This window comes from Oculina patagonica, chromosome 3 (assembly GCF_052425735.1).
Source record: "Oculina patagonica isolate OP01 chromosome 3, crgOcupat, whole genome shotgun sequence".
Lineage (NCBI taxonomy): Eukaryota > Metazoa > Cnidaria > Anthozoa > Scleractinia > Oculinidae > Oculina > Oculina patagonica.
The window spans coordinates 13,766,627-13,784,865 of NC_135760.1; the positions used below are offsets into that span (position 1 = coordinate 13,766,627).

Sequence of the window (18,239 nt, forward strand, 5' to 3'; positions counted from 1 at the left end):
GGAAAATTATGTGTTGTAGTTTTAAATGAATTTCAAGAAAAATATTCAAACTCTATATTATTTCTTTTTTCTTTTGTTCCTTTATTTCATTTACCATAATGAAAAATTTCAATCTTGTTTTAATTGTTAAATAATGTTATTTTTCAAATGAAGGAGTGCAGGATTGTGTAATTGAAACTTAATTCAAAATATTTTATATCAATTAGGATTGCTGTCATCTGTGAAGAAAGAGGAAATTGTAAGATTCAAGGCTTACTTAGGTGAATATGGAATGTTCTTGGGCAGACAGCAATCAGCAAAGGTATAATAACATAATGATAAACATCTAGATCTACAGTTTATTTATTCCCCCCCCCCCACCCCTGTATCCCAGAACTGTTAATAAAATAATTCTTTGGCAGCTGGCCTGGTATGGAAAATATATAATATTTATTTTTTTAAGAAGTAGAAAGTAATCTTATTGTTCAACCGTTCTATGTATTCAGCTTGGTAAACGAATCGACCAGATTGTGATGGTGATGGATATGGAAGGACTGGGATTGAAGCATCTTTGGAGACCAGGTTTGTAAACAAGAAGTAGTTAATAAATGTCAAGTGAACAAAACAGCCTGGAGACTCAGGTAACACCATAATTCCCGGCCTGACCAATCGATGAAACCGATAATCGATGGTAATCGATACCAATCGATTATAATCGATGCCAATTAATCGATTGATATTGGAAATCGATGACCAATCGATGACGGAAAATTTTGTGACTTTTAATTTCATCGATTTTCATCGACTGTCATCGATTTTCATCGTTTTTCATTGATTATCATCGATTACCACCTATTTTCATCGATCGTTTTTATTTGGTTTGATTAGATATGGGTGTTATTACATCAACTCAGTGGCTCTTAAAAGCGATCAATACCTCATTTATTCATTTTCGTGATATACTGTTATGTCTGTTATGCATTAAAAACAACATTTAAGAAATGGGGCAAGATTTACACTAGCGTATAGATTACTTGAGAAATTAGACTGTTAACAGTCCCCTATTTTTCCGTGAAGTCGTAGAGATCGATCGTTCAGTCCGACGGGCCGCCATCTTGGTTTACGAATGCGAGCGAAAACTGGGGAGAGTGCAAACCTCCACGCTGCGAACATCCCGCCCCGCCACCCACGGGATTTTTGCACTCTCCCCAGTTTTCGCTCGCGTTCGTAAACCAAGATGGCGGCCCGTCGGACTGAACGATCGATCTCTACGACTTCATGGAAAAATAGGGGACTGTTAACAGTCTATTGAGAAATACAACAGCAAAAGTTGTGTTATGTGCAGGTACAATATAAGAAAAAAATACAAAATACAAACTTAATCTGGGATCAAAAACAGAAAAATCCTTTGAAGCTGGATTAAAAAAAAATTGACACAAAAAAATCTCTGCATTTAAAGGCCAGAGAGGAGAAACCAGCCCAGTTTGTAGTTGGCCTAATTGTCGATAATTGTTCACGCGGATTAGTAACTTTAAACGCGTTCCCACGCTCTTCCCAATTTTCCAAAGGTAAAACATTCAAGTTTGACTACTAAGACAAACCGTCGCGTTTTTCAACTGAACCAATTAACGTTTGGAGCGTCAACATGTCAAGTTTGACAGCTCCGTCGGTGTGTTTCTGCACATGAAACAATGGTTTTGAAAACTTTTGCATCGACTTTTTATATTTCTTCAATGAATGTCGACAGAAAAGGGCGGCTCTACATTTCTGGCAATTGTTGTGACAGCGATCAGCGATTGTTTATTTATTTATTTTTATTTTGAGAGTATTTTTTACGTTAAACAACGTTAAATGCTTACTTGTAAAACGCGACAGTTTATCTAGACAAACTTGAATGTTTTACACGTGAGAAAACGCAGAAAAAAGTTTGCTTTTCACGGTCGCTCGAAAATGGTAGTATATGAGAGTTAAGTTTTGTGCCCAAGAACACAACGCAATTGTCCTGGCTTGGGCTCGGACCCCAAACATTGATGATTCAGAGTCCAGCGTGCTAACCAGTAGTATTTTCACTAGATTGAATAACCTAATTTCATGTCTTCTTATGCTGTTTATATTTTGCTTTTATTTCAGGTGTCATGGTGTTTAACACTGTAAGTTTTTAATTATCAATATTTTTAAGAAATCTCTGAACTAAGGGATAAACCATTCTCTTTTTGAGGGGACAATACTGCCAATTCAATATTTCACCTTCTTGAGATGTTATTCTAAAAACTTTGTAAACGTTTCTTTACTAATAAAATTTGTGATTTAAAAAAATAAGATTACTCTTAGAGGCAATTGATTTTTTTCCACAGGTCACATCATTTTATGAAGATAACTTTCCTGAAGTAATGAAAAATATTTTAGTGATAAAAGGTTTGTTAACCTCTTTTTTTCTTGAACTGTAAATAAGTTATTTAATAGATCAATATTTTCTTTTTCCTCATTCATCCATCATTCCATTGCAGCTCCCAAGATATTTCCTATAGCATATGCTTTAGTGAAACCATTTCTAAGTGAAGTTACAAGAAACAAAGTAAAAATACTGGGAGGTATGACTTACAAGCAGGTTAGTCTGTCTGTCTGTCTGTCTGTCTGTCTGTCTGCCTGTCTGTCTACCTGCTCGTCTGTCTGTCTGTCTGTTTGTCTGTCTGTTTGTGTGCCTGTCAGTTGGTCTGTCTGTCTGTCTACTTGTCTGTTTGTCTGTCTGTCTACCTGCCTCTGCCTGTCTGTCTGTCTGTCTGTCTGTCTTTCTCTGTCTGCTTGCCTGTCTGTCTGCCTGTCCGTCTGTCCGTCTGTCCGTTCGTCTGTCTTACTGTCTGTCTGTCTGTCTGTCTGTCTGACTGACTGACTGACTGTCTATCTTTCTGTCTGTTTACCTGTCTCTCTATATTCATACCTTCATATTTTGTTATTCTTTTTAGGAGATTGGAAAACAGAGCTTCTGGAATATATCGATGAAGAGAACTTGCCAGAGTACTATGGAGGTAGCTGCCGAGATCCTGATGGGGACCCTCTCTGCAGATCAAAGGTATACATTTATTTTAATAAAATCTATTTGTGTAACGTAACCTAAATGCTGTTAGAAATCATCTCGTGTGACAACACCGTGGACAGTAACGCAAGTGGACAACAGTAACGCAAGTCTGTACGCAAGTTAAACTTGCGGGTGGCCGCAAGTTTGCAAAAAGTCATTTAAAATGCTACGAGGTGCAATTCAGTATTTGAAGTAAACTGAAAAAATGCATTTACTTGCGATGGATGGTCGACCAAAATGAACGCAAGTCAACGCAAGTGCGCGCAAGTCCTGGCCAAACGGAGACGCAAGTTTTCAACTTCCGTCTACTTGCGTTTGTTGTTTGTGAAGTTTGTTGGCCGGAGTTGCTTTGTGTTATGTAAAACGTCGTCCCGTGTAACATGCAGGTTGCTGCAACTATATGTTGCATTGAGAGCTTTGTAAGACTGTCCTTTGAAATCGTTTCGTGTGACTCCTTTTTAGTTTGCTAACTAACATACTTTTCGTCTTATTTCAAGATTTGTTATGGGGGTGATGTGCCGGCGTTTTATTACGGTAAAGAAAATGACAAGGCTGACAGTTTGAAAGAAGAAAGTTATCAAGTTGGATGTGTCAAGCGAGGAACTGCGCTTAAACTGAACTTTGAAGTTGATTCGCCTGGCAGTGTGCTCAGGTATGCTGTGCATGAAAATGAATCCTAATGAATACAAACTTTAAGCTGCAATTTGCTGAGTTAATCATGTTGAAATCCATGTGCATCCTAGACTGCTAAACAGGCCGTAGTTTTGGCCCACTTCGTTAGACGAAACACCATCACGGCTCTCGAAAAAGATTTGTGGTGAGCGGAGAAGGTTCGTACGCGAGCTTATCGACGGTCCGTACGATGCATATCGACTATTTGAGGGTAAAAGAGGTCGTTTTGCAGACAATTTCCTGGGCTTGTCACAAGTCGACTGTTATGAGCTAATACCGGTTACTATTGTTAGCGGCTACTTATTTTAGCGATTTTAGCGAGTTAGGCTAAAATCGCTAAATTTAGTACTCGCTAAAATTTGTCTCGGTGAAATTTAATTAAAAGGTCGGGCAACAATTATAAGAAGGTTTGAGAGAGAGCTGGGATCGCCGTCATCGTGGAGAATTACTAATTTCCCTGAGGACCATTTTTTAACATTTGCAATTCACGTTGTTCTTTCTGTTCCTTTCTGACAATGTTCGTTCAATTTCAAGTGACTTTGTTCTATTGCTGAACATTTATTTCCATTTTAGCCTTGTATTAAAAGTGTTTTTTTTTAATTTTTGGAAAATCGCTAAATTTAATAGTCGCTAAATCTTGCTCAGAAAAAAAAACGCTAAAATTAGTAGTCGCTAAAAATAGTAACCTTAAGGTAATACATAAAACGGACTTTGAGAAAGTGTATCTATTTCCATCCTAGCCAGTGAAAACATCCAGTTTTTTTTGGTTCTTGTTTCACCGCTGAAAAAAAGACAGGCGAAAATAATCCGTCCGGGTCCACAAGCCATTTGCATTTTCTAGTACTGTAGCTCTTCTGTTTATAGTTCTACCATTTGGTTTCCTATCTCCTCAAAATCGTGCTTCAGTTTGAAACTGTTACCCGAACCTAGTCTGGTCTTTAGAACAATGCTGATAAAATTCCCATCTCTAATTATTGAATTTTATTTTCTCTTTGCCTTGTAGTTGGCAGTACAGGTCCCTGGACCATGATATTGGATTTGGTGTTTTTTTCATTGAGAAAGACAAGAGAAGTTCCAAAGTTTTGGAAGAAATGGTATTAATTTGCCTTCCTAATCTCTCTCTCCAGCGGTTTTCTAGTAAAACCCACAACGAAAAACTATTTTAGCGCCAAAATCGGTCTCATTTTTTAGCAGCCCCTGATAGGCTAAGACAAAGCTTGGTTTTGATGAAAAATTGGTGTACGTATTTCTTCATTAGATTCCAACGGAGAGACGAAATTGCCACATGGTTCCCGAAGAAGGATCCATTCTCTGCGAAAAACCCGGCATTTGTAAGTACAATTTTTCACTTCCGAATAATAATTTTGTTTCTAAATCTTCATAAATTAAAAAAAAAAAATCGGATGCAAATTCAACATCTAACCAGTTTCACCTTTGCCTCTCCAGATATTCTTCGTTTTGATAATTCATACAGTTGGACAAGAAACAAAAAAATTTTCTACAATGTGGAAATCTCTACATCAACAGATAACTCGGTCGAGAGGTGATTCAAAAAAAAAGTTGTACCAGGCTCTCAGATTGTTCACCAAATGCTTGAATAGCGAAGCGCGCGAGGCCGGTCTAAAAATAGAATGCAAATGAATATGTAAACCGCCACAAGGCGCAAAAAACATCAGCGTGTTCTGAGAGAAATAGAAGCATAATCATGGTCGAAACGTTGAGCGAATAAAAGTTTAGGAATCTAGGCGAAGTTTTCGTTTTATAAGATTGTTTTCGGGATACCGGCTGCTTTAGAAAGTGTTTTAGGAAAATCGTCCGCCATTTCGGTTTGTTTGTCTGAGTCGTGACGTCAATCGCGCGCTTTGCTATTACGGCAGGCAGGTTCCAACTTACGCTCAGATCGTTCCACAAAATAGTCACTTCGTTCCACCGAATAGTTCGATCGTTTCACAAGGAAAAAGTTTCATATAAAAGACGGTCAAAATAGTTATAAAGAATTTCACCTCGGTACTTTGCATTCATAAAAAAAATTGAAAAACATCGAGCAGTAATGTTTTCAATAATGTTCATTCTCTTTATTTTATGAATATAACGATTTGACTTTTCGATGGAACGAAGTGACTATTATAGGTGGAACGATGTGTATTTTGTGAAACAATCTGACCGTAAGTTGGAACGGAGTAACTTGGAACGAGGTGACTGCAATTCGGCAAGCAATACGGAGGGAAACGGGAAAACTTCACTTGTTTTCCCCACAGTCTGAGAGCCTGGCTTTTGTTAAAGTTAGTATGTTTCAGTTAAAAAATTTTAATGGAGTGGATTTTAAACAGGTGTTCTTATCCGTGTAGTTTTCTTCAAGCGATAAAATTCTCGGATTTTGTAACGTGTAACGATTTGTACAAAAATACCAAAACAAAAACCTTTTATGGACTATAAAGTCATAAAGGTTACTCGGTTTGATGTATCAATTTAAACTACCGTATTTTCTCGATTAAACGCCGGGCCCCGAATAAACGCCGGGTCTCCCAGGTAGAGTGGTAAGTAAGCCTTTCAGGTATTTATTCGAGGTGTAATATGCTTTAGGTATGATGGTAACATACATTCATGTCACAAATAATGATTTAAAGCCATTGTTTAATAAGCATTTTGCTCGAATAAACTGCACCATTCAAATAAACGCCGGATCCATGGAGCCAAGTTTGAAATAAACGCCGGGGGCATTTAATTGAGAAGATACGGTAAATGTATTTTAATAAAACAGACGGAAATCACTTGTTATACTTGGAGGTTATCAAGTTTTAATTATTTATTTATTCATTCATCAATTTATTTGTTGTTTGAGAGTCAAGAATATTGACATAATTTTCAGAAGTGAATGACAAATGAATTAAGAAATTGGATCAGTTGTTAGGTCTTATTCACTTACGAAAACCATCAACTTAATGTAGAGTATTTATTTATTTATTGAATTATTTATTGGTGAGATCTACTTGTAAAATTTAATGTACAGTATTTATTTATATGTTTATTTATTCATTAATATGTATTTGTAGTGTTCAGTTATTGGTGTTGAACTTTCAAATAGCACAACAATAAATGTAATAAAACGAGGTTATAGTGTTTTAGTTTTGCTTGTTTCTTGTTGTTTTGGCCAACTCTTTTCCCGAGCGCCCAACCGATCTTGCTTTGATTAGCCCCATAAGGTTTGTCTACGAACAGTAAACAGAACCCACTTTCCCCCATACATCGGGGTTAAGCGAAAACCTCTTCCCCCACCCCGATAGCCTGCGTAGCTCGCGGGATTCGAGTGCGAGTGCTTGCTTTGAGACGGGCCGGCGAACGGCAAAGAGAGGGAACCGCGGAGCCGCGAAGAAGAGTTTCGTATTACACCTCACTCTCTGATTGGCTTATATAATTAGATCATCAAAGGCGATAAAAGTGGGCGGCAAGCAAAACCCCCAAATAATGTGGCAGGCGGGAATTTCACTCGCTCGCGGCTGCGCCGCTCACGCACGCGGGTTTCGCCGGCTCGAAGCAAGCACTTGCACTCGACTCCCGCCAGCTACGCAGGCTACCACCCCGAAAAAAAAAAAAAACGGGGAACGGCGCAAAAAAGTGGGGGAGGGGAGTGAGAACATGAAGGGACTTTCTCACCGATCCTTACCCTGCGTCAACTTTTGATTTTACTCTTACCTGTAGTTCTGCCAAAAATGTCATGTCAGGTAATTCTAAGTAGAGAATATTAAACCATTTCTTTGGCTTTCAGTGAGGGCTAACTTTCCGAATGGAATATCTTGCATTACTGGTTAAAAGAGCGTTTTTTCAGATTGACATTATTGATTCTCTACTCCTGATCCTAGTTTGGCTTTTTTTAGTGCAAGGATTTTGCAGAAAACTCCTTTGTTGTTAAAATATGGTCGCAAGTTTTGCGATTTAATAAAGGAAGAGATACATATGGCGACACTTACAGTGAAAATACGAAAACCGTGACCACTTAAATTATACTTAGAAAGAAAAATAAGAGAAACTAGTTGTCAAACTGTGCAAAAAACCCTTGACTCCATCACTGTCCATGTTTTAACATTTTCCGCCATTTTGAGCTATCATTCGATGATTTTCTGCAACAATTTTCGTATCCAAGATCAATAAAAGTGTTCACGGTTTTATGATATTCACTGTAATCTGATTTTCGCGACTTTATAAAGTTTGTTTAGCACTTCTCAGGGTCGTAACCAGGTATATGGGATCAGGGATCACAGCCTTGGGATCGGGATCAACATCAACATCAACAATGACATTAAGCCGCAAAGACACCGCGCGCAAAAACAATTCAATTAAGCCGATACCGCTACGCTGCCGCTGTAAACAATTTTTGCGTTCGATGGTAGGAGAAAAAATCCTAATCTTGTGGGGGCGTGTGGTCCCGTGGCTGTCCAGTGAAAGTCGTTTATGTTTCGTTCTATGTACAGTGGAACCCCGATATAACGATATGCCAAGGGGGCAGTAAAATTATATTGTTATATCGAGGAATCGTTATATCGGGGTTCCATCCCATACATTTTACTATTGCCGGGACATAACATATTCATCGTTATATCGGGAATATCGTTATATCGAAGATCGTTGTATCGGGGTTCCACTGTATCTTGGTATGTGGCAGGTTGGCTAATTAATGACGTCGCAATTTTTATTTGCGAGAGACCCTGGGAACGAGGTTGATTCGTTCGAACAATCTTCTTCGGTTTGCGTTTTCAAGTTTGCCCTGTAAGTTGTGCTGAAAAATAAACGTTTCTGCAGTCCTCCTTTTAACAGTAGTAAAAAAAATTGCAGTGCTGCCTCGTGCACTATTGGATTGAGATTGTTTCTCTGATAGTTTCAAGTGATGTTGGATGCGCGCTTTACTGATGTTGCACGCGCGGTAGTTTTAAATTTGTATGACGATATAAACAGTCGTGTAACTCGGATTACGTTTGCTAGCCTTATGTACCTATCTTGGGTCGAACGCACTCCCCTGATCTCTGATTATTACTAGTTTTATTAAATAAACCACTTTCTTTTTAATGACATCATTCATTTTGCGATTTAAAAAAGTCACGAAACATTTGGTCTTATATTACGACCATGTTACACAATGCAATTCTCCTTTCTACTTAAAGTAACAAAAGTTGCATTGCTGTTGCCAAAAAATTCACCTGTAACATCCCATTTTTGCAACCTGCAATGCAAGAAAATGTTGGTTACGTTTCGCTGCATGCGACATGCCATTCGAAACTTGGAATGGGATTTTTGCTAAAATGAGCCAATCAAAGAGCATCTTTTACTGGGATAGTTGTTAGTTGCGAAGAAATCGGGAAGGTGCATCCCCGCATCCTGCATGCATGCAAAGCCGCGAGAGGGGCGCGGGAACGAGGCAAGACGATAGAGAACTGGGACCAAGCGCGCGCCTTGAGAATATTTGTTTTGCAGAGTTAGTTTGGCAGTCGTTTACGGAAAAAATAGTTTTGTTTTAGCTGTGGGACTTAAATTTGTACAGTGGTATTTGGTGAATAGTAATCTATTCTGCCAAGACAAAATCCCGCATTTCGCCCGCAAGATGTGCTTGTGATCTCGACTGTCGGGGGTTCTTTGCAAAACAACAACTGATAACAATTTTGCTTTTGTGGAACGGGATCAACGGAAGTTGAAAGCAATTTAAGCTTATGAGGAAATATGGTTTATGTTCGTTTGTTAACTAAACCCTAAATACAAAGACAAAAGCACAGAAGAGGTCTACCATGGTTGTTCCAACAACTCGGGTAAGTACCTACTTACGAAGACATTGTTTACAATAGCAGCCGTCGCTTCTTTTGCATTCATTTTGCAATCCACTTGGGGAAAATTCCAGCTTCTTTATTTTTTTGTAGCAGTCCGCGCGAATGTGTTAGGGCTTAGCTAGGGTTAGCTCAGGGCTTAACGCTTCAATATTGTTAGGATTATCCTTATCTTTACCTTGCACAATAGACTGCTCGTGGGTTACCAACGAAACGAAAGACATTAGCTAACTTTTGTTGTGGGATCACGATCGGAGATCTAGCTCGAATCACCCGAAAATTACGGATTGACAAAAACCTTTGACCTTTAGGCTAAATTGCAGAATACCCCGCAAATGAGATTCACCGAGTCGGAACTCTTTGAAGAACGAGGCAAGGAACAATAGGAACTATTGTTATTCAATAAGATGAATCTCATTTGCGGGGTATTCTGCAATTGGCGAACTTTAGAAGTTGCAGAAAATGTTACCAGACGGAGAAGATTTTAGAAGACTTTAGAAGATTTAAATTTCACCATGTACCGCCAAACTCTCAAAAAAGGCATTTAGCTTGTTGAAGGTTGTCAGATTTTAATATTTTTATCATAGACTACCACAGACTGTATTTCTAAATTATGCCAAAAATGGTGAATAGTGTTCATTTTATTCGGGTGTACTACAGATGTCCAATCTTTGGAGAAACTCATCATTTAAAGTGTACTTGACATACTAGTTAAAGGAGACATACCCCCAGACTGACAAACATGTTACTCTATGGGTGGACTTAGCAGGGGGCCAATGGGGCTGTGTCCCCCCCCCCTTTTTCCTTGGATTTGTTTAAAAAAATGTAACCAACCATCTTTTGAGAGTTTGTTGCGGGTATGGGGAAAAGTTGCTGCCTTGCTGAAATGATCATGCCTGCCCAACTTCTGAATTTTCTTGATCCACCCCTGTACTCATTAGCCAGTATAGAGAATCTGTAACCAGCAACATGACATCCTCATTGTGTCATGCTTGGGCTGTTTTTTGATTAACAAAAAAGGTATTTATTTTTTCCCACAATGATAGGTATTGATATTTACTTCATATCTTACAGCCGCCTCCAGATCCAAATGACAGTGACCCGGCATTGTCGACAGCTGCTATTGTCATGATAGTTGTTGGATCATACATTGCTCTTGTGATCATTGCTCTTATAATCAGGCAGTGTTTGAAGGTTAGTTCTGTTAGCAGAAGAAGTGGTGGCCTAGTAGAATGTTGGATAGTACTCTGAGGAGCAGTCCTGAAAAGGGGGGAGGTGGTATAAAGTCCCATTTTCCAGCCCAAATTTTGCCCAATCCCATTTCCCAGCCTATTATTTTCCCGATTTTCCAAATCCCAATCCCAGTTTTATTGTTTAAAGGAGAAGTTCACTCTAGAATGGGCATTTATTTTCTTTACGCCAATAAAAAGTTTACACAAAGATATGTTATTTACCAAACTTTCAGCCTCCAATGTGCGCTATAACCCTATGAAATCTTTTCCAAAACTCAACAACTGAATGCCGCCATCTTGGAGCTGGTAATGTATGCATGACGTCAAAGAGCTCAGCCTGAAGTTTGGCGGGAATATTTAATAGTAAAAACTCCTTGTTTTTTGTATTTCTTGGAGTTCTCTTTGTTCAAAATGGAGCTGCACAAACAGGCATTTTGACAAATAAAAGCCATTACAAAGAAACAAGGAGTTTTGAGTATTCATGTAATGTAATGGTTCTTGTATAGCGCATTTCCCAAAGCTCAATTCGCTTGACAATCTGAGTCATGGGATGAGATCAGACATCAGCATATCTGTTTGTGATTTCCAGTCCCAGTGACTCAAATCCCATTTTCCCAGTGAAAATTTGCCCAAATCCCAATTGCCATTTCACCCCTTCAAGCCCCTCTAGAAATGGTCCAGGTTCAAGTGCTGGCTGGAATCCATTGCTGTGTTATGTTCTTGAGAAAGACACTAAACTCGTTCTATGACTCTTTCCACCTACAGTCGAAGCTCTCTTAACGGACACTCTCGTAAGCGAACAGCTCTACTTACAGTCGCCTTGTCTGAAACCCCGTTTTAACTCCCATACAAACTCTGTATTTTTACATTCTCATAAGCGGACATTCCCGTAAGCGGCCATGGACACTTTCAGAGATTACGACTTACACTTTTTCTTTGTTTTTAAGCTCCCGTAAGCGGACACCCCAAAGAAAATCGTAATAACTACCTCTGTATCTTGTTTTAGTAAATCAAATTCATATCGCCTTTCGTCACAGTGATTTTACAGTAATTACAGAACCATATTTTAGTGTTTGTTTTGTCGTCATCCACGTCCTTCCGGTTATTGTTAGCTTGGCAAGTTCCCGTAAGCGGCCATCTTTCCCCTACACCTCTAGTGGTCGCTTACAAGAACCATTCTCGTAAGTGGCTAGCTCCAGTTACGGACACTTTTTTCGCGTCCCGAGGGTGTCCGCTTACGAGAGCTTCGACTGTAGTTGTATAAATGGGTTCCAGTGATTTTTTTGGGGCAACATGATGAAAATGCAGTGCAACAAGGGCTTTTGCTAATAAATAATAATTAATCGATAATCAATATTTATCATGTAGAAATTTACATGTAATGAGCAATAAATTATCCTATCCAGGAGGGTGTGTCAATACTGAAAGTCCCTTTATGCTGTAGAAACCAGAGTTAGTACTGGCATGATAAGCCACATTTAGATTAGTAAAAACACTACCTCTACTGGAGAATAATATTTTGAAGGCACAATCACTGCAGTTGGAGTAGGGAACCATTATAAATAAGATGTCACGACCAAACAGTAATATTGAGACCTACCGTAAAAACTCGTGTATAAGCCGCACTTTTTTGCTGAAATTTTGGGCTCAAAATCGTGGGTGCGGCTTATCTACGAGACAATTGGTTTTGAGGGGTGTAAATTGCCTAGGCTAGGGTCAGAAAAAGCACTAAAAACATTAAGTAAATAATATTTAACATATTGAAACCTGCTGCTGTCGATCATTGCTTTTGGTAAAAAAGTCTCGCCCCTAAAAGCTATAAAGCAGCCGTTATTTCAAAGGATTTATTTGCACCTCTATTGAGCAGCAAAACTTGAGCTGACATGGAATCTCCATTCCTCCACAAAGCTGCCTATTTGCTAAACTCCCATTGAGCAACAAGTTTTTATCAACACACAGCTGAAATGGTTAGAAATCGAACTTACTTTTCCATGTTGTTTACAGGACCGATCGAACGTGACGAACGTGACTCGAGCCCAGACTTCTCTCTTTAAGTGACTGTGTGGTTACTAAGCAAACGGAAGCAAACAGAAGCTTTAGAGACTGTAAATCAAACTTAAAAGATAAAACAAGAAGATCCATCTTTGCTACTCGCCGTTACTTGGATTTTTCAAAATTGTCCCTTAGTGTCACTAATAAACTCTTTGATTCTCTCTTTCTTCCTATTTTACTGTACGGCTCAGAAGTTTGGGGTATCTACGATAAAGATGATTTCAACAATTGGGAGAAAGATGACATCGAAAAAACACACATATATTTTTGCAAACAATTCTTAGGAGTGAATAAACAATGCCCAAATGTTGCAACCAGAAATGAACTTGGAAGGCTTCCTCTAAAATTAGCCATCGAAACCTCCATAGTAAAATTTTGGATTCATCTTCAGAGCTTACCAGAAAATAACATCGCTAAGCAATGTCTACAGCTTTCTAAGGAGATGGCTGATAAAACCAAGACAGGTCTAATGCTTAAAATTAATCAGTTATGCAATAAATACAACTCGAGCTCTTTAATATTAAATGAAAACAACGGAAAACTCTTTACTTCTTACATTAAGCAAAACATTAGCAAAGCGTTAATAGCTCATCAACTAAAACTAATTAGCACAAACAGAAAATTACAATTTTATCATTCATTTAAAAAAGATACCAAAAAATCTAGTTTTCTGGACGCAATCAACAATCCTCACCACAGAACTGCCATTAGCAAATTTCGACTTGGGAATCACAAATTACGTATCGAAACTGGTAGACACACAATACCCAAGACTCCTATTAATTTGAGAATCTGTTCTTTCTGCCATTCGGATGAAATTGAAAACGAAATGCATTTCTTATTTTCATGCAAGCTATACGAGAACATACGTTTAAAGTTCTTTAATGAAATAACCGCCAAATATAGTATTTTTAACGAGTTTGATATTAATGCAAAATCTTTATTTCTTTGTAACAGCATTGATCCTGCTGTTTGTCGATCAACTGCTGCTTTTGTTTTTCAAGCTATGTCTCTTAGACATGAAACTTTATTTTCCAAATGATAAAATCGCATTTTTTTTTTTTTTTGTTTTGTTTTTTTTTATTTCTGATACTACTTGTAATTTCTCAAGTGTAAGTAGGTAATGCCATGTATTTTTATGGAAATACCTCAATAAATTGTTGTTGTTGTATCGTTCTCTATCTGTTGTGCCTGTCATTTCCAGTCAAATTTCATCATTTTCCACATTGGACTTTAGCAATAAAGACAATATATCATCAAAAGAGCATCCTTTTTAAAAGGTATTGGGATTTTAAGTTTTTAAGTTTTTATTTTTTTCTCAAAATCAAGCTTCAAAGTTGGGGGTGCGGCTTATCTATGAGTGCGGCTTATACACGAGTCTTTATGGTAGTTTGGCACTGATAACTCCCATGTTCACTTCAACGGCCACATTAACATTATTTTGACCTCTAAGGAAAGTCATCATACTTTCTTAAGGATTAATAATTAATTAATGAATTAATCAAAACTGTAACAAAATTCTCGACCGTGATTGGTTATCAGCAACCTGATTTGAGCACTAATAGGACAGTGTAAGCGTCATGCTTGTAATTTGACTGTGTTATAGGACAGTGAAAGCGCCATACCTGTTTAATTGGACAGTATTCATCATTTTGCACACGCTGTTGTGGATTTTTTAAAGTAAACTGTTATGTATTTCATTCTTTACAAGACTTTTAACCATTTCGTTGGTAAAGTTTGTTTGTTTCTCAAATTTTGTCACAGTTTTGATTAATTGGTAACAGAACTTTGTGTCGTCCAATTCAGTCTTTAATCATACTTGTGATTAAACAAATTGGACTACTGCTTCGTGGTCGTCCGATTTTGTTAATCACTTGTATGATTACAGACCAAATTGGACTCCACCAGTCCTATTACCATAATTAATTAATTAATTATTGATGTGTATTTAAATCGACAGTCACAAGGAGTAAGCATATGTCCAGCATGGATATCAGAGTTGTGTTGTGGATGTTGTGCAAATGATAATGAAGCCGAGAGATGCTGTCTTACTGCCTGCTTTGTTTCAATGGCTGAAATGTGTGACTGTTCTACACCAAGTAAAAAGTCTTGTTTGGACTGCATGTGTCCCACGAAACAGGTAAACAACTTGGAGTTATAATCATGATCAGTTTTTGTTGTTTTCTAGCTGTGTTTGTAGGTCCAGTGAGATTGCTACATGGGTAAATACTATTAGGTCAGTGTTTGCCGTTAAACTTCTAACCCATAACACCCATGAGGGGTGCCAGTAGTAAACGTTGGGTACACTTGTGCAATACAGACAGTGTATGTCATAACAATAAAAAGGTTATCAAGGTTGTTTATTTGGTGTGTGGAAGTGAAAACTGTTTTTGTAGCAACCTGGGCAGCTGTACACAGGCTATCTCCCAATCTTTTTCAAAACTTATACCCAGTATGTAATGTTAGACAAGGAATTGAACATTGTTTTTGAATGTTTTTTTCTAGTGGTGCGATGACACTTTCTGTTGTTGCATGAATGCTGAGCCAGGTGGAGCAATGTGTCAAGACTGCAACGGCCCAGAGTGTGCGGTATGTCATTATAGTCACAATCACCATGTGAATTGTTGTGGATTATATTTTTTTGCAGTAGAATCATGCTTTTTTACCTTCTAGTTGTCGATGGGAGAGAAACAGAATAGGTAGAGGGGAAAAATGGTCCAAAAAAGTAGGAAGAAGGGAAAAATTGAGGCGAAAAAATGTAAGGAGGAGTGGAAGTTGGCACACAAATGTAGGGAGGTGTGAGAAATTGGCTCAAAAAGTAGGGAGGAGGGAAAAAGCAAGCAAAAAAATGTAGGGAGGAGGAAGATTTACCCTCCTGTCCCTTGCCCCCCTCTTATCAAGGCATTGTCTTTTGTCCAAAAGAAAGAAACAGTAAAATAATAAAGATGGTAAATTTTAAGCTCATTGAGAAGTAATGAAGATGAATTATTATTGTTTAACAATGACACTAGCATGGGACAAAGAAAAAATCTGAGTCCTCGACGGGAATCGAGCCCATGGCCTCCCAACTGGTATCTGGGAGGCCATGGGTTTGATTCCCTTTGGGGACTCCGATTTTCTCTTTGTCCCATGCTTGTGTCATTGTTGAACAATTCATCTTCATTAAGAAAGAAATAGTCCATAACCATTTCATTAATATGGTCACCCCACTAATACATGTACAAGTAGTGTTTGATGTCAGCGAGAGATTAACAGGATTTCACTGCCTGATAAATTGGTGAAATTAAATTTGTTTGGGAAACTAGCATTAGTAACGTGCATGCAAAACTCTGTATGACCTCTGGTATCATCTACCAGCTGTAGTTATGTTGTTGCAGCTCTGTTAGTTATTAAGTTCAGTCAGTTTTCTTTTGTGATCCCTGTCAACTTAGTCATTTGTTAACAAGTTAATTTGCATTTTTTAATTTCAGTTTGGGGATTGCAACTGTGCTTGCAATTGTGCCATGCCGGAGTGTGACTCCATCAACTGCATTTGCTTTACAATAGACCTTGGAGGTGGGGGTGCACAGCAGCAACAACAGATGCAGCAGCAACAGCTTCAACAACAGATTCAACAACTACAACAACTGCAAATGCAACAGCAACAGTTTCAACAACAGCAAGCATATCCAAGATAACAGCAAGAAGGAATCTCTTTTGTTTTGTTGATGTTGTTCCAGATGTGCTTAGAGCTAGTCATGCGTTTCTCCCCCAGGAATGCATGACAAGCCTTAATAACGTCTGCGTAGGAGGCCCGGGGAGGGACTCCCATATTTAAGGGACAGGGATGCTCGCCGGAAATTTTTAAAAGAGACCAATCTGGGCGTGGCTCAAGCTATTTTAGACCCCTAAAAGATACCAAAATTCTAAAAAGAGGATTTATGTTTGTATATTTATTGTGTGCAACCCTAAACGAGACCCTGATGGTTAAAAATATTGCTATTTTGTCCAGAACACCCTAAGCAAGACCCAAAGTCCGAAATTTTTACCCCTAAGTGAGATGACGAGCATCCCTGTCCCTTTCATATGGGAGTCACCCCCTTATGGACATTGGACATTGAGGCTATGGACATTGCTTTTAGCAATACAGTTATGGTTGGTCAAAGTTTAAAAATGACCAAAAGGCAACACAACTGCCTACTTGCCTAGTGCAGCAAGCTTGTACAAAGCTGTAAGAAAGAAAAAACTACTTATTTACTGCTTTAAAGGAAAGAGTATTCAATCTTCTCTTTTAGTACTGACTTCTAAAGTTAAAGCATGATCTTTGTTGGCATCTGTCAGGGATGTAGCCAGGGAAAACACTAAGACGTTTCATCAACAAGCCAAGCTGGCTTTTCTTGCCTTGGCAGCTTTAAAAGTTTACCTTAGTCTTTGTTTAATGTGATGAAATTAGCCCTTGGCGACATCCCTGATCTTTGGTTTTTGCTGTCATCATAAGCTAACAAGTTATTGAAAATTAACGGGTGATTTTAAGATGTAATACTGGTAATAAAACTGAAAGTGACTATCACTTTGAGTAACTAAAAGGTAATTAACAAAAGATACGAAGTTGATTGTGTGCTTGCAGCCCAAATCATGTACATTAGAAACAAATGTGTGTACAATCAAGTATGCTTAAGCTCACATACTTTCTCTTAACCACATTTTATTGTGGACATGCCAAGCAATTTCATTATTCTAAACCTGTTTAGTTACAATGTTTGTGTTTTTGTTACTATAATTTGCCTGTAACAACCTGAGATATTTAGCACAAAAGTGTTTATTGTTTGGCCTTCGCATTGTTTGCATATGTCTCTTTCCACTTGTGTGATGGTGTGTTTTGTATATCTGGATGTAAAATATGTGAACTATGTAAATAATATACATATTTTTTAAAAATGCTAAATTATCAATTTATTATAATTATGTGTTTAGTGTATTACAAACAACTGCATATTTGATGAGCCAGTATTTGTACAAAAAATGGTGACAATTTCTATGATGTATCCTATCATCATGGTCAAGCAGTCAACTCCCTTTCTTCATGGACAATTTAGAACAATCATCTTTTATGTAACCCATGTCCTCCAAGTATGGCTCTTACACATGCATCACAGTAGTATCTTTTCTTGCAACAGGGGGAAGATAAAATGATGTCAAACACCAGAAAATACCTTGCATCTAGCCTGTGTCGCAGCGGGACGTGTCACAAAACCTCGGTATAGTCCTATATACCTGCAACACAGGCTACTTGTATCAAGCATCAAAAAATGTTCATCTAGAACTTAAAATCCCCTCCCCCCCAAGAAACCCTAGAGCAAGTCACCCAGTGCTAGAGAAAATCCTCCACCCCTTCTCCCCCCAAAAATATTTTTTGCACCTCTGACCTCGGTGAGCTAC

General features: G+C 38.2%; 2 protein-coding genes across 3 annotated transcripts in view; both read left to right on the top strand.

Moving 5' to 3' along the window:
- LOC144646761 (SEC14-like protein 2) overlaps positions 1–18,239 on the top strand; it is a 137,833-nt gene that overhangs the window by 31,755 nt on the left and 87,839 nt on the right. The window contains exons 7-16 of one of the 2 annotated variants that reach the window (XM_078506445.1): positions 207–301; positions 486–561; positions 2,110–2,129; positions 2,334–2,394; positions 2,487–2,570; positions 2,943–3,049; positions 3,553–3,707; positions 4,731–4,821; positions 4,986–5,058; positions 5,174–5,286. In XM_078506445.1, coding sequence (XP_078362571.1) covers positions 207–301; positions 486–561; positions 2,110–2,129; positions 2,334–2,394; positions 2,487–2,570; positions 2,943–3,049; positions 3,553–3,707; positions 4,731–4,821; positions 4,986–5,058; positions 5,174–5,274 — 863 coding nt within the window. In that variant the 3' untranslated portion in view covers positions 5,275–5,286. Of the gene's footprint in view, positions 1–206; positions 302–485; positions 562–2,109; positions 2,130–2,333; positions 2,395–2,486; positions 2,571–2,942; positions 3,050–3,552; positions 3,708–4,730; positions 4,822–4,985; positions 5,059–5,173; positions 6,838–18,239 lie in introns of those variants that run through there. The other variant, XM_078506446.1, reaches the window with a different exon arrangement.
- On the top strand, positions 9,201–17,391 carry LOC144646794 (uncharacterized). Its single transcript, XM_078506483.1, has 5 exons — positions 9,201–9,522; positions 10,612–10,731; positions 14,782–14,961; positions 15,327–15,410; positions 16,292–17,391. Exons 1-5 carry the CDS (start codon positions 9,502–9,504, stop codon positions 16,496–16,498), a joined length of 612 nt encoding a protein of 203 aa, XP_078362609.1. The 5' UTR covers positions 9,201–9,501; the 3' UTR covers positions 16,499–17,391.

Bases quoted from the DNA above. Each gene is read 5' to 3' on its own strand.
- LOC144646794 (XM_078506483.1), top strand. From the start codon at position 9,502: ATGGTTGTTCCAACAACTCGG. The intron at 9,523-10,611 runs GTAAGTACCTAC...CATATCTTACAG, and splicing joins TGGTTGTTCCAACAACTCGG to CCGCCTCCAGATCCAAATGA. The intron at 10,732-14,781 runs GTTAGTTCTGTT...TTAAATCGACAG, and splicing joins TAATCAGGCAGTGTTTGAAG to TCACAAGGAGTAAGCATATG.